General features: G+C 48.7%; 1 protein-coding gene across 1 annotated transcript in view; it reads left to right on the forward strand.

Annotated features, from left to right (window-relative positions):
- The window catches only part of Catsperd (cation channel sperm associated auxiliary subunit delta), a gene marked incomplete at its 3' end in the record, with an annotated part of 46701 nt that overhangs the window by 20521 nt on the left and 2685 nt on the right, over positions 1–23495 (forward strand). The window contains exons 8-19 of the mRNA XM_051172742.1: positions 25–108; positions 9785–9935; positions 10676–10771; positions 11551–11633; positions 12805–12981; positions 13593–13706; positions 14124–14213; positions 14982–15040; positions 16662–16740; positions 18078–18130; positions 18862–18936; positions 21329–21457. Coding sequence (XP_051028699.1) covers positions 25–108; positions 9785–9935; positions 10676–10771; positions 11551–11633; positions 12805–12981; positions 13593–13706; positions 14124–14213; positions 14982–15040; positions 16662–16740; positions 18078–18130; positions 18862–18936; positions 21329–21457 — 1190 coding nt within the window. The remainder of the gene's footprint in view (positions 1–24; positions 109–9784; positions 9936–10675; positions 10772–11550; positions 11634–12804; positions 12982–13592; positions 13707–14123; positions 14214–14981; positions 15041–16661; positions 16741–18077; positions 18131–18861; positions 18937–21328; positions 21458–23495) is intronic.

A 23495-nucleotide genomic window follows, 5' to 3' on the forward strand; every position in this document is an offset into this window, starting at 1 on the left:
TCTTGGCTTTTTTTTTCCCCACAGGATCATTTGGAGGGGACATTAGGAGGCATCTTCAACTTTTATTCAGTTTCGCAGGTGGGGATACTTGTGGTTAAATTTGATATGGTGAGTACTGCACAGGGGTAGAGTGTGATTTGAGAGACTCAGGGCATCGCTGTGGCTGGAGTGGCTCCAGCTGTAACAGCTAGCTCTTCTGTTATTTTATTTTATTTATTTATTTTTAAAGATTTATTATTTATTTATTATTATGTATATAGTGCTCTGGCTGCATGTACACTTGCAGGCCAGAAGAGGGCATCCGGCCACATTACAGATGGTTGTGAGCCACCATGTGTGTGCTAGGAATTGAACTCAGGACCTTTGGAAGAGCAGTCAGTGCTCTTAACCTCTGAGCCATCTCTCTAGCCCCCTCCTCTATTATTTTAGCTTACTGCTCTCTTAGTTAGTTTGAGATACTGTTTCATATAGCCTTGATTGTCCTTGAATTTCCCATCCTGCTGTCCCTACTTCCCAAATGATGGCAGGCCATGACATGCAAGGCATGTAGGCTGTTGCCTAAATCTGAGATACGCTGATTTTCCATTCATCTTGCCATTCATGTACCCATCACCTACCCGTCAAGCCATTTGGCCAGCTAGCCATTCATCTACCCATCCACCTACACATCAGCTGAGTCCTCTACCCACCCACTCATTGATCCATCTACCCACCCATTGCATCCATCAACCATCCACCCAAGCTTCCATCCATACATCCACCTACCTGTTAGCATGTCCAGCCATTTACCTATCTGTTCGCCTACCCCATGAAACATCCATCTGTCAATCCCCACGCAGCTACCAAGACATCCACCTACCCATTACTCACCCACTCACCTACCCACTCATCCACTCACTCTCCATCCACCTATCCATCCACCCATCTATCCATCCACTAACCCATCCATCCACCAACCCATCCATCTATCCATCCATCCACCTATCCATCCACTAACCCATCCATCTATCCATCCATCCATCCATTCATCCATCCACCCATCCATCCACTAACCCATCCATCTATCCATCCATCCATCCACTAACCCATCCATCCACTAACCCATCCATCCACTAACCCATCCATCCACTAACCCATCCATCCACTAACCCATCCATCTGTCCACCCATCCATCCATCCATCCACCCATCCATCCACTCTCCCCTTCCCCACCCATTCCTCATTGGGGGTCCTATGCAGGACTGGATTGCTGATCCATATCCCCAAGCAAAGCAGAAATTTGAAGGTGATCTGCTCCCTAACTCTATACCTAGTACTTTTGTTTTCCTCATCCCATAACCAACTCTTGGCCTGTGGATCTGTAAAACTGCAGATAATCTTTTTTTTTTTTTTTTTTTTTTTTTAGAGTTCCTTCACCACAGGGTAGTCATGGCAATCAACACCCCTGATCTCTTATTGGGGCAGCTCCTTGAGGAAAGTTGGATTGGGGTGTGACTGCATTTAATCTAGAGAGTGCTTTGGGCTCGCTGCCCAAAAGCTCAGTTTTTAACCAGCAGCTCATCTCTCTGCAACCGGCTTAGCAGGATGATGGTGGACTAGGACTATAGGGCCCCGCCCATCATCGCTGCAGGCCTTGCAGAGGGTGTTGGCTCCTGTGTGCAAAGGCCTGGAGGAGGAGGGTACCCATGCCAGGACGGGGATACATGGTCAATCTTCCAATGCTTTCTGATTACCAGCATCCTGAGCACCAGGCTTCTGCATCCAGAGAGCAAGCATGCAGAGAACCAGTGCAGACATGGTTAGCACAGGGATCCTAGCTCCTCCTCATGGTGTCTTCTAAAAAAAGGACATAGTACCACACTAAGAATCAGAAGTCAGTAGTGTAAGGGCGTTTGCTATTTTGTGGCTTATTGTTAGGCTGCTTCCTGCTGAGTAGGGGTGTCGAGCTCCTTGGAGCATCTAACAGCAACCAACAACCAACCAAAATCCCAACCAACAATCCACCACACCACTGGGGCTCCAGCATTTATCTAACCTCTGAAAAGTCCCCAGAATTCCAAACATCACACACATGCAGAAACTATTTGCAGCTGGCAAAACCACACCTCAGCTAGAGCACAAGGCAGATCAGTCAACTGTTACAAAGCAGCCCTATATCCCACACCTGAGATTAACAGAAAAGCATATTCTTTCTTTTTTTATTATTTAATTGATTTATTCAGATTGTATCTCGGTTGTTATCCCATCACTGTATCCTCCTGCTTCTCCCTCACTCTGGCTTTCACCCTATTCCCCTCCCTATGTCTATGACCAAGGGGGACCTCCTCCCCCATTATTTGGTCATAGGCTATTGCAACTCATCTCGATCACCTGCTTATTCTTTCTCTGAGTGCCACCAGGCCTCCCCACCAAGGGGAAGTGGTCAAATATGGAGCACCAGAGTTCATGTCAGAGTCAGTCCCTGCTCTCCACATTACTGTGGAGAATGTCCTGTCCATTGGGTAGATCAGAGTAGGGGTTTGATGTTTACTATTGTATTGTCCTTGGTTAGTGCAGTAGTTTGAGCAGACACACCTGGGCCCCGATCCACCCATCACGATGTTCTTGTGGGTTTCTAGGATCCTCTGGGTCTTTATATTTCCCCATCTCCTATATTTCTCTCTCTCTCTCTCTCTCTCTCTCTCTCTCTCTCTCTCTCTCTCTCTCTCTCTCTCTCTCTCTCTCTCTCTCTCTCTCTCTCTCTCTCTTTCTGAGACAGGGTTTCTCTGTATAGCCTTGGCTGTCCTGGACTTACTTTGTAAACCAGGCTGGCCTCGAACTCTCAGAGATCTGCCTACCTCTGTCTCCAGAGTGCTGGGATTAAAGGCATGTGCCACCATGCCCAAACTCAAAAACATATTATTGTAACATTTCTGTGTTGTTGTTGTTTTGTTTTGCTTTTTGGTTTTTCAAGACTGAGTTTCTCTATGTAGCTATGGCTGTTCCAGAACTCGATCTGTAGTCCAAGCTGGCCTCAGACTCATTGGGATTAAAGGTGTGCGCCACCACCACCCAGCCCATTTCTGTTTATAAAAGAAACCAAAATTCCAAAAATTCTCGCCACATTTCCAATCTTCTGTTGTAAGCCACTAATTGTGCTAGGTGTAGCAGGAAATTATAAACAGAGACATTTTCAATGAACTAAGTGCTTTTCAGGTCAGTGGCCAAGGTTTTCAGAGACCTCTCCTACTCAATTCTCATATTTCTAAATTTTGATGGAACCCACAACTCTTCATTTCCTGTGTAAATATAAACAAATCGGCATTCCCAATACAAAAATGTGTTTAGGTTTCCGTTCTGATGTTTAAACACAATCCTGATAGTATATATAGGCTGTTTTAATTCCACAATTTTTTTCCTATAACCTGGTGACTCTTAGCTGCTTTTGTCTGAGATGGCTTGTACTTTTTGCTTCAGGACCTCAGGTCAGGAGGTCCCTAAGGACGGGTTTCCACTGGCAAGAAATTGCCTTGTATATGTTGGGCCTGCACTCATGGGTTCAATGGCAACCCTTTCCACGTCGCCTGCACTCCTGGAAGCCTAGCCCTTTTTTCTGGTTTATATTCAGAAAACCCATTGCCTCATTCACAGCTTTGTTGCAAATTACCAAATTTCCCACTGTCGAGGTTATTTTTATAAAACAATGTTTGTTCCTCTTAGTTTTTCTCTTAACCTGGCTATTGTACAAATTATTGGGACTTTTAGATTTGTTTATAATGTATTTGTTTATAATAAGCGTCACAGCACAATCTTGAGCAGTTTAAGTCTATTCTTAACCCTCTTTGTTTTCCTCACTACTTTTTTTTTTAGATTTATTTATTAAAAAAAATATTTATTTATTATTTATACAATGTTCTGCCCGCATGTGCACCTTCCCGCCACAAGAAGGCATTGGATCTCACTACAGATGGTCGTGAGCCACCATGTGGTTGCTAGGAATTGAACTCAGGACCTCTGGAAGAGCAGAGGGTGCTCTGAACCTCTGAGCCATCTCTCCAGCCCCTTGATTTTGTTTTTTTGAGACAGGGTTTCTCTGTGTAGCCTCGGCTGTCCTGGACTCATTTTGTAGACCAGGCTGGCCTCGAACTCAGTGATCCTCCTACCTCTGCCTTCCGAGTGCTGGAATTAAAGGTGTGCACCACCACGCCCGACCAATATTTGCATTTTTACATGCCAAGGTCTCAATCAACACCTGCAGTGCATCAGGGTTTGATATGGCTTTGGTCAGAGCTGAGACTAATCTTTGTTTAAAAAAAAAAAAATCAATGACAGCTTCTCCAGAATCTCATATAATCTTTGTTATTAACGAGGTGGACATTTTTCTGGCCTCCTCAACTTTGTCCTGAGCTCTTAAAGCTGCTAAATGGCATTGTCCTATAGAAGCTTCATCAAATTTAACCTGTTATTGTATGTCAGAGTACCGCCCGCCCAGCAGCATCTGTTACTGTATTCATTCCCCTCACTCTGTTTCATGGTTCAGTATCCTCGGCTTCTTCCTTCCTCCACATTAACCAGTGCACCTGCTGGCTAGCTGCTAGTACAGCTCTCACCAACCCTTTCCAGTCTTGGGAAATAATTCTTTTTTTTTTTTTTTTTGTTTTTTTTTGAGACAGGGTTTCTTTCTGTAGCCTTGGCCGTCCTGGACTCACTTTGTAGACCCTGCTGGCCTCGAACTCACAGCGATCCGCCTGCCTCTGACTCCCGAGTGCTGGGATTAAAGGCGTGCACCACCACGCCCGGCTTTGGGAAATAATTCTATTTTGAGTAGCCCAGTTATTTAGAATTTGTCTCACAGAAGGTGAGTGCATCCCACATGCAACCGCAGCCTCCTTAAAACGCCTTAGATCTGTCATTTCTATAGAATGCCATCGTATTTTGTTAAACCCTTGTTCCCCAGTGGTAGCAGGCATATGACTGTATGACTACTGGGAAAGCGGGTGGTGATTTTGTAACCCTAGGCTGCCCCTCCTCCCACTCTGGGGGCATTATCGGTTTGAGATTGACCTCAAAATGGGCTGTTTCATCAGACTGTTCTGCTGCCTTCTCAGCTTTTCTCTCACCCGACCACCCTCCACCATGATTTCTTTCCCTCTTTCCTCTGTGAGCGTGGCTCGCTGTCCTGCCCAGTCACCAGGACTGAGCCTGTTTGTCCCCCTCTTCCAGTGCTCCTGCCTCCCCTGCGCTTCCACCTCCACCCACAGTTTTTCCAGTTGCGTGGCTAAGTCTGCAACCTCAGCAGAAAAGAGAGAGTGAGGTGACCCCTTTTGTTTTCCTATTTCAGCCATTATTTTTTTGTTTCTTAGCTCCCTCCATTTCTACCCACAATTTTTCCAACTGCACAGACATTCTCCCATCCTTTTTTTTGAAACAGAATATAGGAAGAAAAACAAAATAAAAACCAGAAACTCCCCTTTGAGAGCAAAGTGGGGGACATGCCAACAATGGTAGCCACAATAAATTTTTGCTAGGTTCTTGAAACAAAATATCTCTTCCTTTATCCCCTGATTCCCCACCCCCTTTTTAAAAAAGATTTATTTATTTATTTACTACTTATATAGTATTCTGCTTGCCAGAAGAGGGCATCAGGTCTCATTATAGATGGTTGTGAGCCACCATGTGGCTTCTGGGAACTGAACTCAAGACGTGGAAGAGCAACCAGTGCTCTTAACCTCTGAGCCGGCTCTCCAGCCTTCATCCCTGGCCCTTTTTTCTAAGGCACTTGAAATCAAATTTCCCACTCTGCCTAGTGCCACACTGTGTACCACTTGTAACTGGCAAGTGGATTCTTCTTTCTTCCACCCTTTACCCCTTTTTCCTCTGCCCTTTCAGTAACTAGCACTAGATAAGAGAGAGAAGGATAAAATGGAAAGAAAAGAGATCTCTGAATAAAGTAAAGGGTCGGAATGTGGGTGACATGGTGTTAGACTACTTCTTGCTGATTAGGGCACATGGAGCTCCTTGGGGCAAGCTTGGACTTCATTGGGATATCTACTAATTATTTCTTCTTCCTCCTCTTCCTCTTTTTTTTTTTTTCTTCAAGACAGGGTTTCTCTGTGTAGCCTTGACTGTCCTGGACTTGCTTTGTAGACCAGGCTGGCCTCCAACTCACAGTGATCCACCTGCCTCTGCCTCCCAAGTGCTGGGATTAAAGGTGTGCGCCACCACCGCCCGGCTCTTCTTCTTCTTCCTCTTCCTCCTCTTCCTCTTCCTTCTTCCTCGTCTTCCTCTTCCTCTTCTTTCTTCATCTTCTTCTTCCTTCCTCTTCCTCCTCTTCCTCTTCTTTCTTCTTTGTGTATGACTACTTAACAAACTGCAAACATCAGCAACCAACAATCCAACATCTCTCAGGGCTCTAGCATTTATACACCCTCTGAAAAGTCCCCAGAATCCCAAACATCACACACCCCAAGAAAGTATCTGTAGCTGGAAAAACTACATCTCAGCCGGAGCATGAGGCAAAGCAGCCCCATATCCCACCCCTAAAATTAAAATAGAAACATATTCTTATATTTCTGTGTGGGGGAGGCTTGTTTTGTTTTGTTTCAAGACAGGGTTTCTCTGTGTAGCCCTGGCTGTCCTGGAACTTGCTTTGTAGACCAGGCTGTCCTCAAACTCATAGAGATCCATCTGCCTCTGACTCCCTCAGTGCTGGGATTAAAGGTGTGTGCCACCACACCCAGTCTCTGTTTTTTAAAGAAACCAAAACTCCAAAGTCTCACTACACAATAGTGTTTTTAAACTGTATCCTTGGGCACAGTCAGCAAAATTCTTTTTTTTTTTTTCCAAGACAGGGTTTCTCTGTGTAGCCTTGGCCATCCTGGACTCACTTTGTAGACCAGGCTGGCCTCGAACTCACAGCGGTCCGCCTGCCTCTGCCTCCCGAGTGCTGGGAATAACGGCGTGCACCACAACGCCCGGCTTTTTTTTTTTCTTTCTTTCTTTTTAGATTTATTTATTTATTTATTTTTGGGATTTTCAAGACAGAGTCTGTCTCTCTGTGTAGCATTGGCTGTCCTAGACTCACTTTATAGATCAGGCTGGCCTCTGCCTCCCAAGTGCTGGGATTAGAGGCATGCGTCACCACGCCCGGCTAGATTTATTTATTTACTATTATGTATACAGAGCTTTGCCTCCATGTACATCTGCAGGCCAGAGGAGGGCATCAGATCACATTATACATGGTTGTGAGCCACCATGTGGTTGCTGGGAACTGAACTCATGACTTCCAGAAGAATAGTCAGTGCTCTTACCCGCTGAGCCATCTCTCCAGCCCTAGCAACATTCTTAATATGCAAGTATGAGTACCCGAGTTCCATCTGCCAGAACCCACATAAAAAGCTGAGTGTGGCAGAGCGCACTGGGAATGCCGAGGCATTGGCTGTGGCGGCAGGAGCATGCCCAGCGGCCCTCTGGCCATCATTCTGGGCTATGTGATGACATCCATGCTAGTGAAAAAGAACACAGCAGGTGACCAGGCATAATGGTGGCACACGCCTTTAATCCTGGCGCTCGAGAGCCAGAGACAGTCAGGTCTGTGAGTTCAAGCCAGGTTGATTACATAGTAAGACCCTGTCTCAAAAAAACAAAAACAGCCGGGCACGGAGGCGCACACCTTTAATCCCAGCATTTGGGAGGCAAAGACGGGCAGATCTCTGTGAATTGGAGGCCAGCCTGGTCTACACAGTGAGTCCAGGATAGCCAAGGCTACACAGAGAAACCCTGTCTCAAAATACAAAAAAACAAAGACACAAAAAATGAACAAACAAAAAAACACCAAAGCAAACCAGCAAACAGCAGTGGCAGGGTGTGGAGAAGTGGCCCAACACTTCAGAGCTCTTCTGCTATTGCAGAGAACTGGGGTTCACTTCCCAGCACCTACATTCCTCGAATCACAACTGTCTGTAACTCCTGCTCCATGGGACCTAATGCTGTCTTCTAGTCCCTTTGGATACACACACACATACACGTGACAGATATTCACACAAACATAAAAGTGTGTGTGTAAGCTGGGCATAGTGGTGCACACCTTTAATCTCAGCTCTTGGGAGGCAGAGGCAGGCCGATCTCTGTGAGTTCGAGGCCAGCCTGGTCTACAAAGTGAGTCTAGGACAGCCATGGCAACATAGAGAAACCCTGTCTTGAAAAACAAAAACAAAACAAAAAGTGTGCGTGTAAATTAAAATACATCATCCCTGCAGTATGACCTCATCCATTCTGTCACCTCTGATCTACCCAATGGACAGGACATTCTCCACAGTTATATGGAGAGCAGGGACTGACTCTGACATGAACTCTGGTGCCCCAAATTTGACCATCTCCCCTTGGTGGCGAGGCCTGATGACACTCAAAGAAATTAAGCAAGCCACCAAGATGAGACTTGATAGCCTATGACCATATAGTAGGGGAGGAGGTCCCCCTCGGTCTTAGACCTAGGGGAGGGGAATAGGGTGAAAGCGGGAGGGAGGGAGGAGTGGGAGGATATAAGTGATGGGATAACAATTGAGATGTACTCTGAATTAATTAATAAAATTAAAATTAAAAAAAGAGGTCCATAATCACAACTAACTAATCTTCTCCTTGTGAAGAAAGTGATGTCAGCCTCCTTGTCCAGAACCAGGCCCTGTGCAGTGAATGGTACCCAGGACATACTGTGAGGCAGGATCGTGTTCCCAAAACCGGCCTGCTTCACGGTCTCTCAGCCTCTTTCTTGGGTGCCTCGGGCATCCCTGCTGACCCTCCATGCCAGCAACTACAAATGTCTCCTGACAGACCCCAAGAGAGTCTGTACTCCCCATCCCCCACCCTGGTCCTCGGCTGCATTGCTGCCTGCATTCAAAGTACAAGCTAGCTATGGGCAGGGAAGAAGTTTGTTTCTTTCCAGTTTCCTTCTATAGCTGTGATAAACTCTTTGACTAAAAGCCGCTTTGAGGATGAAAGGATTTATCTGGCTTCCACTTCCAGGTCACCAGTCTGTCACTGAGAAAAGTCAGGGCAGGGCAGAAACTTGACTCAGAAGCCATGCTGTGCAGGAATGCGGTCGCTGGCTCAGCTTGCCTATGCCTGGGGCTACCTGCACAGGGAATGGCGCTGCCCACAGTAGCTGGGTCTTCCCACCTCTGCTAACCTAGTCAACACACTCCCCCACATGCATGCCCTGAGGCCAGATAATCCCTGCCAGGGGTACCCGGAGGCTTGTCCCCTAGGTGACTCTAGATTGAGTCAGTGATGTAAACACTGACCATCAGAAGTTGGAGAGGTGGCTCAGCAGTTAACATTGATCCCCAGCCTGAAGAGGACCAGGATTCAGTTTTCAGCATCTGTATTGCGGGGCTCACCACCACCTATACCTCCAGACGCAGAAGAGCAAGGAGCCTCTGGCCTCTGAGGGCACCTGCACCTACATGCACATACCCACACACATGTACCAGTAATTTTTAAAAGACCTTTAAAACAAACAGACAAACAAACAACCCACTCTTCATTGCTTCCTCCTTAGCCAGACACTGAGGAGGGTCTCCCCATAGGACATGCACTCTGGGGCACTCCAGGAGGGCCTGGGGTTGCATGATGTCCCTGACCTCTTCCCATACTGTCCTCGGAGCTCCCCTAGTCCTGATGGTCACCTCCCTGAATAGAGAGAGCCTGCCTCAACACTTCAGGATATTGGAAGAACACTAGCTGGGACAGGATACGGCTGTCGCAGTGGATTCAGGCTACAGTAACTCAGTTGCCTCTCTTATCTCAGGCTATGTTTTATTACACGGAGTACCCCCTGAACCAGAGTACAGGGGTAGACTTTAAGTACAATGAACCCCTTGACGTCATCATCAAACCAGACCACAGGGGGTTTCTGATCCTCTGGAGTCAGAGCGGCCTGTTGGTGTCCTCCAGTGCAGGTGAGCCACATCCTGTCCAGGCCTCCTCCAGTGGGGATGGACTGGGACTGGGGACCCCAGATCTTTGTGTGTGTTCATGTGCGTGTCAAAGGCCAGAGGCATTCAGCAATTGCTCGATTATTTTTTTTTTTTTCCACATTTGAAAAAAAATTTATTTCAACCAACTTGGGACTTGCTGGTTGGTCAGCAAGACCCAGGGATCCTCCTGTTTATGCCTCCTTATTGTGAGACTACAATTAGGCCTAGGCTTTGCTATAGGTGCTAAAGGTCTGAAGTCAGGCCCACATTGGGCCTGGGATTCTAGGCGGGGGTTCCATCCTTGACCACACTAAGTTTCTCTTCTTGGTTTTTTGTTTTGATTTTGGGTTTGGGTTTTTGTTTTTTTTTTTTTTTGGTTTTTCGAGACAGGGTTTCTCTGTGTAGCCTTGGCCATCCTGGACTCACTTTGTAGACCAGGTTGGCCTCACTTTGTAGACCAGGCTGGCCTCGAACTCACAGCGATCCACCTGCCTCTGCCTCCCCAGTGCTGGGATCAAAGGCGTGTGCCACCGTTGCCCAGCTCTTCTTGGTCTTTTGAATAGCAAAGCAGTGGCTAGCTGTAAGAACCAAGTGAATCCAGAGGGGAAGAGCAGGGGCAGGGGCAGGGCAGGGCAATGCAGGGAGCCCTACCCCCCAGCTGTGTGACTGCATTTCTGTAGGATACAGTTATGGGTCATCACAGTCTACCTGTCCCCTCCTAGGCCAGATCATAGACACTGTGCGCCTGCTGGAGAAGAAGACCCTGGTGACGCAAGATCTCTCTACAACCAACATCACTATCCACAGTGTGGCCTGGGGTGTGTTGCCAGCCTTTCTCAGAGCGTCTCTGCCTCCCTCAGCCTTCCTGTGATTCCTCCAGCCCCGCCTCCCACCTGTGACTGGCTGAGCCCCTTTAGCCTTCCTTCCAAACACCCCCAACGCCACCTGTGATTTCTCACATCTGCTTCTTTCTTTCTTTCTTTCTTTCTTCCTTTCTTTTATTTATTACATATACACTTCTGTCCATATGTATGCCTGCATACCAGAAGAGGGCACCAGATCTCATTATAGATGGCTGTGAGCCACCATGTGGTTGCTGGGAATTGAACTCATGACCTCTGGAAGAGCACACAGTGCTCTTAACCTCTGAGCCGTCTCTCCAGCCCCCCACGTTTGCTTATTTCTTTCTTTCTTTTTCTTTTTTATTTATTATTATTATTATTTTTTTTTTTTTTTTGGTTTTTCAAGACAGGGTCTCTCTGTGTAGCCTTGGCTGTCCTGGACTCACATTGTAGACCAGGCTGGCCTCGAACTCACAGTGATCCACCTGCCTTTGCCTCCCAAGTGCTGGGATTAAAGGCGTGCATCACCACGTCTGGCCGTTTGCTTATTTCTTGAAGCTGTGGGTGTGAGGATGTTTGCATGTGTGCCTGGGTGAGTGTTTGGGGGCGGGGTGTCAAAGGACAACTTATGGAAATTGGGTCCTGGGAATGGAATTTAGGTCTTGAGGCTTGGCAGCAAGCACCTGTATGTGCTGAGCCCTCTCATTGGCCCCTGCACCTCACATCACCTCTGTTTTTGGTTTTCTCTCTCCCAGATACTTTCGAGCTGGCTCTGCTGACTCGGGAAAATCACCTATACTACGGGAGTCAGAATTACCTGGGAACCGATATGATTAAAGTGTGTCCAAGTGTTTGGCCGACAGCTGCGTTGTGAACCTTCCCTCTTAAGCCTGGGCATCTCGCTAGTGAAATGTCTTTTTGTTTTGAGGCAAGGCCTCATGTGGCTAAGGCTGGATGTAAACTCCATAGACAGCCAAGGAGGCCCGAGAAGTCATGATCCTCCTGCTGCCATCTCCTTCTTGCTGGGATGGCAGGCAGGCAGGCAGGCACCCCCATGCCCAATTTTGGGGGTTTTCTGCAGATGAATGCAGGGCTTTATGTGTGCTAGGTAACCACTCCAGTCAGTGAGACCCACCCTGTAGGGTTATCCTTAAAGCCATTTAGTCATGACCAGACCCCAAGTTCAAACCCCCAGAACCCCAAAGCAGAGCAAAGAAAAACAATGAGATACACATATGAAGCAGCTGCATTGTCGCTCCAGAAAGAGTGCATGCTTGGTGTGGCCAAGCTGCATGCAAACCAAGCAGCATTACACACACACACACACACACACACACACACACACACACTTGCGCACACACACACGCAGCAAGCAGGCTTGACTGGCAGGTTCAGGGGTCACAACCCTCTCTACCATCAAGCCTGACGATCTGAGTTTGATCCCCGGGGCCTACGTAATGGAAGTAGAGAATTGTTTCCCATCATGTCGTCCTCTGGCCTTGACCACGTGTGCACCCACATAGTAATTACATTAATAAAAATTTTCTTTTCAGCTGGGCGGTGGTGGCGCATGCCTTTAATCCCAGCATAGGACAGCCAGAGCTGTGTGAAAAAATTGTTTTCAAAATGGTGGGCTTGGCATGCTATGCTGGGACTACACTTGATTCCCAGCTCTCAGGAGGGTTGAGAGGAAAATCCCTGTGTTTGTTTGCTTGCTTGCTTGTTCTTGCTTTTGTTTTGGGTTTTTTTTTTTAGGCAGGGTTTCTCTGTATAGCTCTGGCTGTCCTGGACTCTTTGTAGACCAGGCTGGCCTTGAACTCACAGAGATCCACCTGCCTCTGTCTCCTGAGTGCTGGGATTAAAGGTGTGTGCCGTCTAGCCCGGCCTGGATTGCTATGGTTTTGAGGCCAGCCTGGGCTACAGAGTAAGACACCCCCCCCTCCAAACAAACGAAACAAAAAGAAAAGAAGGAACAGAGGATTTCACCTCAGAACTTGCTTTCCCAACAGCTGATGGATCAGGCTCTGTGGTCTGACGGCGCCACCATCTTTTTTAAGGACACCGGCATCCTGGAGGTTCTCACCCCGGTTATTGACCCGGAGTCCCCAGCATATGACTTTCTCAAGTGTACTGTGAATCTGCAGGCCATTCTCATGACGCCTGACCTGGACATTGACCCGTGTAATGTAGGTGATTTCCACGATCTAAGTCAATGCTCAATGACCTCTGTGGTTATTTGTTTCTGGGTCCCGGAGGAGACTAGCCTTTCCGTAAACCACTCCCTGAGCTGGTCTTCGCTTCTATAATTAGGAGAGAAACTGAGGGAGAAAAATTAACTTGAGTCAGACATGGTGGCAGAGGTCTGACATTCTAGTTCCTTGGGGGCTGTGGTAAAAGGATTTCAAATTCCACCCACGCCTGTGCAACTCAACAAGACCTTGTGTTAAAAGAAAAAGTGACTGTGGGGCTGTGGGTGTGGCTTAGGGGTGGAGCCCCGCCTAGAATCCCCCAGTGAGGGGCTGGGGGCGTGGTCATAGGTAGAGCCCCTTTCTAGACTCCCCTGTGAGTGGCTGGGGGTGTGGCTCAGGAGTGGAGCCCCAGCCGAGAATCCCTCAGTGAAGGACTAGGGGCGTGGCAAGGGGGTTCAGTCCCCAGCATTGCAAGAACCAAGCAAAAAACATTCTGGAAGAACGAAAAAGTGTAATGGAGATGCTTACTTATATCACTGTCTCTGGGGACGGACAAGGGGAGATGCGACTGGAGATCAGTTTTCCCCTTCAGCCCGCCTTCTCCCCAGGTGGAGGTTCTGGAAAGCACCATGGTAGATCAAATGTTCACATTAGACATGAACAGCCAGCTGAAGCTGTCTGCCCTCCTGATACCCCGGCCTGGCAAGTTCCCTATCCCACTGGTAAGTGTGGACAGAGCCCGCACACTCAGTCTGTCCCACAGGCCTCACACTCCACAGTGTTGCCAGCCGACAGCCCCGAAAGTTGTGGTTCCTCCAAATGTCTTCTCTTCTCCCTCTGCCCACCTCCTCACATTCCTCCTATTCCTTTCCTCCTGTATCCTCCTCCTCCATCTCTTCTTCCACAAGCTCCTCCTCCTCCCAGTCAGGGCTCTTCCAACAAACCCCCACTGTCCCCCTTTCCCTGCCATCCTGCTGTGGCCTCAGGCTCTGAGTCCATAGCTAGAAGGCAGACTTTCCAGGTGAGTGTGCTGCACCCAGGAGCTGGTGTGCAGCACCAGCTTATGTTTGCTGAGGGTGGACAGGGGTCCCCTGGATTCCTGCCACCTGGGGAACAGCTGTCTGTGTGTTATGTCTCAGGTGATGATCAGCAACCCCCATGCCCTGGGGTTCGAGGCAAGCATCTCTGAGTTTGGCAACACGTTCGACGGCAACTACAAGTACAAACTGGTATGTGTGTGTGTGTGTGTGTGTGTGTCTGTGTTGAGGCCTTGACCAAAACCCAACAACACCCCAGATGCTGGTTGTTTTTGTTTTTGTTTTTTGTTTTCCTTTGTTTTGTCTTGTGTTAGTGAAATGTAGTGTTCCTCTATAGGCCAGGGCAGCCTTGTAGTGTATCAACCTGCCCTGACCTCTCAAGGGCTTAGATGATGAGGATGAACCACCATGCTCGACCCTCCATGCCAGCATCTCTGTGTGGGGTGAAAGGATCAACCTCCCTTTGCCCTGAGCAAGATAGGCAGCCACCACCCACATATGCCCTGTCACACAGGAAAGGCTGTGGCACAGGAAGGCTGAGAGCCGAGTTATCTGGGAAAACCTAGGTAGAGGGCTGGGTCCCATCAGGGGACCAGATGGTGCCCAGTTGTCCCCTTGTACCTGTCACAACAGCAACTTGGGCTTGCCTGTGGTACCTGGGAGCACATGGCCAGCCACATGATAGCACCTGAGCAGGCAAGGGGAGACATGTGGCAATGCAGCTCGTGTGGGACACCCAGGACTGGTGTCACTTATGACACAGAATGAGGACATAGGGCTGGACAGCGGATGGACAAGGTCTCACCATGTCTACCAGTCAGTCACCTCTCTCGTACCAGCCAATCCCATTTGGGGTGACATCTGTGTGGAACCCTGCCGCAACTGGGTGTCTCTCTGTGTATCTGTCTGTCTACCCTGCCTCTGTCTGTCCCTGTCTCTGCCCCTGCTGCCATTCAACAGGAAATTGATCTCCAACAACAGCACCACTTGGGCGTTGCAGATCTCAACTTCACCACCAGGTATCTGATGTAGTCTCAGGGCCCAAGCCTGTTAGAGTCACTTTTATAAATCTTAACCCAGCTAGAACCCAAATAATTTAGACCTGACTATGCTGTCTATTTAACAAGTTATAAAGCACAATACAGAGCAGCTAACATCCATTCTAATCCTCTAAACTAGTCTGACTTCCTCTTTGCCAAAAATCCCCAAGATATTTGCATTTTGTAAGTGTGTGTGTGCATAAGTGTGCATGTATATGTGTGTGTACAGTTGTGTGTGCCTGTGTGTGTTTATGTGCATGCATGTAAGTGCATTCATGTGTGTATGTGTGTGCATGTGTGTGTATCGTTGTGTGTGTGCCTGTGTTGTGTTTGTGTTTGTACATGCATGCATGGGTGTGTGTGTACAGTTATGTGTGCCTGTGTGTGTGCATGCATGTAAGTGTGTTTTTGTGTGCATGTGTGTTTCCGCCTGTGTGTATGGTTTCTGAGTGTGTCGTATCTTCCCTTGTCAGTTTTCTCATGCTTGATAAACACCATGACCAAAAGGAACTTGGAGAGGGAAGGGCTTATTTGGCTAACACATGCCAGTCACAATCCATCCTCAAGGGAAGCCAAGGCAGGAACTGAAGACAGACTGATGCAGAGGCTGTGGAGGGATGCTACTTGTTGGCTGCTCCTCATGGCTTGCTCATTCTCATGTTTTGTTTTGTTTTGTTTTGTGAGACAGGGTTACTTTGTATAGCCCTGGCTGTCCTGGAACTCTCTGTAGACCAAGCTGGCCTCAAGTTCACAGAAATCCACCTGCCTCTGCCTTCCCGAGTGCTGTGATTCAAACAAAGACATGCATCATGGCTGGCTCTGCCTCCTTATACAACCCAGGACCACCCACCCCGGGTGGCACCACCTACTGTAGGCTGGGCCCCTCCCACATCAGTCACTAGTCAAGAAAATGCCATATGCAGGCCAATCTGATAGGGACAAATTCTCAATCGGGGCTCCCTCTTCCTGGCTGTGTCAGGTTGACAACCAAGAGTAGCCATGGCAGACACGATGGCTGGTGGATAGACCCAGGATAGATGATAGAGGGTTGGACGGAATGGGGTATGAATGGGTAGATGAGTGGATGGATGGGTGGGTGGGTGGATGGATGGGTGGATGGATGGGTGGATGGATGGGTGGGTGGATGGATGGGTGGATGGATGGGTGGGTGGATGGATGGGTGGATGGATGGGTGGATGGGCGGGTGGATGGATGGGTGGATGGATGGATGGATGGATGGGCGGGTGGATGGATGGGTGGATGGATGGATGGATGGATGGGTGGGTGGATGGATGGGTGGATGGGTGGGTGGATGGATGGGTGGGTGGATGGATGGGTGGGTGGATGGGTGGGTGGATGGATGGGTAGGTGGATGGATGGGTGGATGGGTGGGTGGGTGGATGGATAGGTAGGTGGGTGGATGGATGGATGGGTGGGTAGGTAGATGGATGAGTGGATGGATGGATGGGTGGGTAGGTGGATGGAGGGATGGATGGATGGATAAATAGGAAGATGAATGGGGAGGTGGGTAAGTGAAAGATTTGAAGAGTGCACTAGTGGTCCCCACAATGCAAGCTTTATTCCCCTTATTGCATTGCAGCATCAAGCGCCCTGCCATCTCCTCCATAAACGTGGACATAGCTGACAAAACACTTGCATGTGTGGACCTGAAGCCCCTGGTATGTGCAGCCCTTTGCTGCCTGATGTTCAGTCATGTACTGAGTCAGGGAAGCAGGTTACACCACCTTGGATAGACTCTGGTTTGGAAACAAACTGACAGTGATAGTGTCTGGCTGCTAGAGTCATTGTTGGCCCTGTCATCCTTCAGAATCCTCCAAGGACATGCTGCTTCTTACTGGTCATCTCTAGAATCGTCTCTGGCCAATTTGAGGAACTAATGCTTCTAGAACCTTCATTATGCTGTCACCTTTCCATACAGTCCCTCATGCTGCTGTAGTAGCCCTTAGCCATGAGATTCTTTTCTTTTTCTTTTTTGGTTTTTTGAGACAGGGTCTCTCTGTGTAGCCCTGGCTGTCCTGGACTCACTATGGAGACCAGGCTGGCCTCAAACTCACAGTGATTCACCTGCCTCTGCCTCCCCCGAGTGCTGGGATTAAAAGTGTGCGCCACCACACCTGGCCATACGATTACTTTCATTGCCAGGCAGTGGTGGCTCATGCCTTCAAGCCCAGCACTCTGGAAGTAGAGGCAGGCAGATCTCTGAGGTTGAAGCCAGCCTGGTCTACAGATTGAGTTTCAGGCCAGCCAGGGTTACCTAGAGAAACCATGTCTTGAAAAAAAAAAAAATTTTTTTTTTGTTTCTACTTCATAGACTGTAATTTTGCTATGACTATAAATCATAATCTAAGTATTTTTGGAGATAGAAGTTTGCCAAAGGGGTCAAGACCCACGGGTTGAGAACCACTGCTCTAGATGCTTCTGGAAACTTGAAAACAACACATATACATGCAAAAACTTGAGCATGCATCATTCGCAAGTGAATGGACAAACAGATAGGAAAGCTTTGACAAATGGATAAAGAGAATGTGGCCCGTCTATTCAATGGAATATTACTCAGCCAGGGAAAGGAATACTGTTTTTGTTGTTGTTTTTTGTTTTGTTTTGTTTTGTTTTTGTCTTTTGTTTTTTTGAGACAGGGTTTGTCTGTGTAACAGACCACTCACTGTCATGGACTCACTCTGTAAACCAGGCTGGCCTCCAACTCACAGAGATCCACCTGCCTCTGCTCCCTGAATGCTGGGATTAAAGGTGTGCGCCACCATGCCCAGTTTAAGAATAGTGTTTACACACAATTAAACTGTATGTGGCTGTGTACTTTTGAGGGAAAGGGGGTGAAGAGTTAGGTGTTTCCTGGGGACAAAAACTTCAATTTGGGAAGCTGAGACGCTGACCCTGAGAAGTGCCGCACTCCAGATAGCACTCCACAGCTGCGGGGCTGACAGTGAGCGGCTCTTCGTGGAGCGAATGGCCACCTTTCTGCTTGTGTTCCCTGCAGTCCACGCTCGTCTCAGTTGGCTGTGACCTGACTAAGAAGATCATCGTTCAGAAGTGAGTATGACAGTCTTGGGGCAAAAGGAGGCAAGGTGGGGGCTGGCCACAGGACTGGAGTGAGGTGACATTTGCCCATCTGCTTTCCCCTCCCACCCCAGAGCTGAGGACCGAACCCAGGGCCTTGCGCTTGCTAGGCTTTTATAGGTGGTTAGCAGTTCTATAATAAATCAAAACACTGAGAACCCCAAATCCCTGGAAGCAGCCCCTTCTGGGCCAGGAGGTGATTGGTCAGCCATGGCGGGGAGTGGCAGTGCCCTGGGTCCTAGGATTGCGATTACAGCCATGGTGTGCATTGTTTATACAGCAATGCCTTGACCTTCCTAAGAAGATTTGCTCTCTCTTGTGTTAAAGACTGTTTTTACTATGTGAGTGTGTGAATGTGTGTGACTGTGTGTGTGTTAGCATGTGAGTGTATGAAAGTAGGTGACTGTGTGTGAGTGTGTATGTGAGTGTGGGTGTGCTAGTTCACATCCCTGGAGCTGGCATTACAAATGGTTGTGAGGCCCACCGCGGTCTTTACAGCCTCAAATTTTAAATTTACAAACAAGGATTTGGGGCCTCCCTAGCACCGTGGCAGGCACCCTCCCTCCACAGCCAGGGCAGGGCGGCTCAGCCCCCCTCCCCTAGCCTTGCTGCTGGCCTGGGACAAGGGCATCTCCCCTCCACTGGGCACTGCCCCCACCACTGTTCAGTTTCTTGTCAGGTCTGCCCACTTTTCCCCATTACAGCAAAATCTCTGCCTGCGATATGGGACTCCTGGACCCAGTAGAGCTGCAGAGAAACTACACTTATGTCATTGAGAAGTAAGTAGCATGCCACCCACCTCCCAGCCCTCCGCATACTGGGGAGAGGACCAGGAACAAGGGCGAATGGTTTCGGTCTGGTGCCTAGGCCACAGGAACCAGGCAGGCATAGGCACTGGTGGGACGCAGAGGTGTGCAGGAAGCTCTTGCTTTGTGATAGGCACAGGGAGCCCTACGCAAGACTTCTCTGTTTGACGTGGTCCTTTGGCTCAAACCCAAGCCTCAGCCACAGGCCATAAGCTGCCTTAGTTAGCTTTTTTGTCATTGTTGTTGCTATGATAAGACCAAAAGCAAGCTGGGGAGGAGGACCTGGGGGCAGAGGCTGATGCAGTGCCATGGAGGAGTGCTGCTTCTGGCTCCTTCCTCCCTGTGGCTTTCTCTTCTTTTCCTTTCTTTTGTTTTTTGTTTTGTTTTGTTTTGTTTTTTAGTTTTTCAAGACAGGGTCTCTCTGTGTAGCCTTGGCTGTCCTGGACTCATTTTGTAAACCAGGCTGGCCTCGAACTCACAGCGATCTGCCTGCCTCTGTCTCCCAAATGTTGGGATTAAAGGCATGCGCCACCACCGCGTGGCCCTTCTTTTCTTTTCTTTTCTTTCTTTCTTTCTTTCTTTCTTTCTTTCTTTCTTTCTTTCTTTTAGTTTTCCGAGACAGGGTTTGTCTGTGTAGCCTTGGCTGTCCTAGACTTGCTTTGTAGACCAGGCTGGCCTCGAACTCACAGCGATCCGCCTGCCTCTGCCTCCCAAGTGCCTGGATTAAAGGTGTGCGCCACCATGCCCAGCTTACCTGGGTGATTCTTACACATTACCAAGGCCAGCTGCCAGCAGGAGGTACAATCTTGGCCACCTCTGCCACAGAGCTTCTGTGTGCCGACTCTCAGGAAACACTTCCTGGAAGATTTCACCTCAGCGATCCAGCCAGTCCAGCAAAGCCCACTAAGCAGAACCACAGAATCTTCCTTCAAATATCAGACATCTGCCAGGAGTGGTGGCGCACGTCTTTAATCCCAGCACTCTGGAGGCAGAGGCAGGTGGATCCCTTGAGTTCAAGGCCAGCCTGGTCTACAAAGTGAGTCTAAGACAGCCAAAACTACATACAGAAACCCTGTCTCAAAAAAACAAAAACAAACAAGCAAAACAATCAAACATTCCTGTTAGTCTTCTTGCTATTTGGTTTTGATCTTTTTTTTTTAGATTTATTTATTTATTTATTGTATATACAGTGTTCTGCCCACATGTATGCCTGCATGCCAGAATAGAGTATCAGATCTCATTACAGATGGTTGTGAGCCACCATGTGGTTGCTGGGAATTGAACTCAGGACCTTTGGAAGAGCAGACAGTGCTTTTAAACTTCTGGGCCCTTGGTTTTCAAGTGCTGGGATTAAAGATGTGCACCACCACTGCCCGGCTTCATCCTGCTTTTTTATGGACACAGGACTACCAACCCAGGGATGACACCACCCACAATGAGCTGGGCCCTCCCATATCACATCAATCTGTCCAAGAATTCCTTAGCACACATGCATCTGGGAGGAGGAAGGTAGAAGGGGTCACCTCTGGTCTTTGTGTGGCTGTCTCATAACAACAGCAGAGCCAGTGTGGTGGCATGCACCATAGTTCCAGGCAGAGGCAGGAGTCCAAGGCCAGCCTGGGTTACATGGTGTATTGAAGGCTCACTTGGGCTACATAGAGGTATCTCCAGACGACTCTGTCAACAAACAAACAAGCAAACAGTAACAAGGAAACCAAAGCACACTCATACACACAGGCAGAGGCAAGCGTGTGCGCTCTCTCTCTCTCTCTCTCTCTCTCTCTCTCTCTCTCTCTCTCTCTCTCTCTCTCTTTCCCCCCCCCCCCCACACACCTGTGTACAGAAACACATGAAAAAAGTACCTTTAAAATGTCAGTCCTGACACTCTGGAGGCAGAGGCAAGTGGATGCCTGTAAGTTTTAGGCCAGCCTGGTCTGCAAAGTGAGACCAGGAGAGCCAGGGCTACACAGAAAGATCCTGTTTGAAAAACAAAACAAAATGTTAGTCCTGGCCGGGCAGTGATGGCACACACCTTTAATCCCAGCACTAGGGAGGCAGAGGCAGGCTGATTTATGTGAATTTAGGGCCAGCCTGGTCTACAAAGCGAGTCCAGGACAGCCAAGGCTACACAGAGAGACCTTGTCTCAAAAAGCCAAAATAATAATAATAATAATAATAATAATAATAATAATAATAATAATAATAATAATAATTTTAAAAAGAAAAACAAAACTGTCAGTCCTGGGCCAGGGAGGGCTCAGCAGCTGTCAGGATCTGAGTTCAATCCCCAGGACATGTGATTTGCAAAGCAAAGTGGGGTTGCTAGTGCTGGCCTCCCGTCACTGTGCTCATTGTCTCTTCAAAGGGAAGCGTACAGGCCAGTCAGCCATGACGCCGAGGCCCAAAGCGACCTGCTGGTGTATTACGAGTACAAGGGCCTGGGCTGCCCCCGCCTCGTCTACTACGACAAGCCGTGGAAGCCCGTGGTAGAGCTGTAAGGCCCCGCCCACCCGGCCGTGCCCTCCTCTCCCCTGTTCCCTCCCCCCCCTACTGGATTTCCACACCCACTCTGGCTGGCCTGAGTCAGCCCCACAGCTGGCTCAGTTACTGAGCCTAAAGCTAAGGAGGCCCAAGCCCAGGTCATAGTGTGAGAAGGGCTTCCGTTCCTATGTGTTTCTCAGGTCTACACAGGGCCCTCTGCTTTCCCTTGTTTGTATTATGCCAGCCTCTAACCCACTGCGTAGCTTCAACTCGCCACACTCCAGCCCCAGAGCTCCAAGTGCTAGCATTTCTTTCCTTCTCTCTCTCTTTCTTTGGGTTTTTTTTTTGGGGGGGGGGGGCTGTTTTGAGACAGGGTTTCTCTGCGTAGCCCTGGCTGTCCTGGACTCGCTATGTAGACCAGGCTGGCCTCAAACTCACAGAGATCCGCCTGCCTCTGCCTCTTGAGTGTTGGAATTAAAGGCGTGCGCCACCATGCCTGGCTTTCTTTCTTTCTTTCTTTCTTCGCTTTCTTCCTTTCTGTGTGTGCTGTGCTGTGCACTGGGAGGTCGTATGCCACTCTACCTGGATTACATCCCTTCTTCTACGCAGTCTGTGGGTTCCTTTCACTCAATTCTCTCCCAGCTCTGTCCCCACCTGGAGCAATACCTGTGTTTCTCCTCTTCCCTGGGGGGCAGCTGGCCACCAGCCCACTGAGACACAAGGAACACAAGCCAAGACACAGAGGCCTGGAAGGCCGTAAGCACGACGGAGGCCTGACACTGCAGGAACCACTCCAGGAGCTAGTTCAGCTTTATTCAGGGAGAACAAAGGCCTTATAGCTTGGGGAGTGAGGGGGCAGGGCTTCTAGGATAGATGCTCATAACTGGTTGGAACCAGGCACTTTTAGGATGCTTGTTTTGCATATGGCAGCACGCTCCTATCATATGGATGGGAACACAGTACCTAATTATCCTACAGGTGCAGGGAGGGCAGAGCTAGCAGGGAGCTGTGTCAAGGGCCATATATCAAGTGTTGTTAGGGGCATCTATGTCTAAAGACACTCTCCAGATGGAGTCAGGCAGAGAGCTGGAGGCCCTGCTGGGGAGAGGGAGGAAGTCCTACATCTAACATTAAGCTCAGAATGGCTATCCAGACCAGTAGGACTGCAACATTTCCATGAGTGGTTATGAGGTTTTGAAGGATGACTAGGAGTTTGTCAGGCAGATATGCTAATGAAGGCACAGCCACATGGAGACTTAAAGACCCCCAGAGGCAGGTATGGTTGTATACACCTGTGGTCCTAGAACTCAGGAAGCTGAGGCAGAAGGATTGCAAGTTTGAGGCTAGCCTGAGCTACACAGCAAGACTCTGTCTTAAAAAGAAAATCTTAGCTGGCCGTGGTGGCACACACCTTTAATCCCAGCACTCGGGAGGCAGAGGCAAGCAGATCGCTGTGAGTTCAAGGCCAGCCTGGTCTACAAAGTGAGTCCAGGACAGCCAAGGCTACACAGAGAAACCCTGTCTCGAAAAACAAAACAAAAAAAAGAAAGAAAGAATCTTGAGGAAAAAATGTGTGGAGGTTGAACACACACAGACTTTCCCTTAAACATATAGGAATTTGGGCAGTGTGTGTGTGACTGCACAGTAAAGGTTTCTGGAAATAGACTTTCTGCGATTGCTGGACGCTGTCAGGGAAACTCCATTGACCCTCTGAGTATCTGGTTGCTTCGAGGGCCGCCGTCACTAAGGGCTCTTCTCAGAACATGATTCTGCTTTTGTCAGTTGCCAGTTTGAAGGCAGCATCATGTATACTTAGGCTGGCCACAAACCCTCTCTAGCCAAAGTTAACGTTGAGCTCCCGTGTATGTATGCTTCCACCTCCCCGAGTACTGTGACCACAGGTATGGACTGCCAGGCTTTCCGTAGCCTTGAAGTCCAGTCTAGGTACCTGAAAATGTGATGATGTCCACACGCATGCTGTGCCGTGCTCCTTATATGGCCTCGCTCAGCGAGTGGTGACAAGCAGCGTCTACACATCCTCCAACGTAGTC

The sequence above is a fragment of the Acomys russatus genome, chromosome 31 (assembly GCF_903995435.1).
Source record: "Acomys russatus chromosome 31, mAcoRus1.1, whole genome shotgun sequence".
NCBI classification, from domain to species: Eukaryota; Metazoa; Chordata; class Mammalia; order Rodentia; family Muridae; genus Acomys; species Acomys russatus.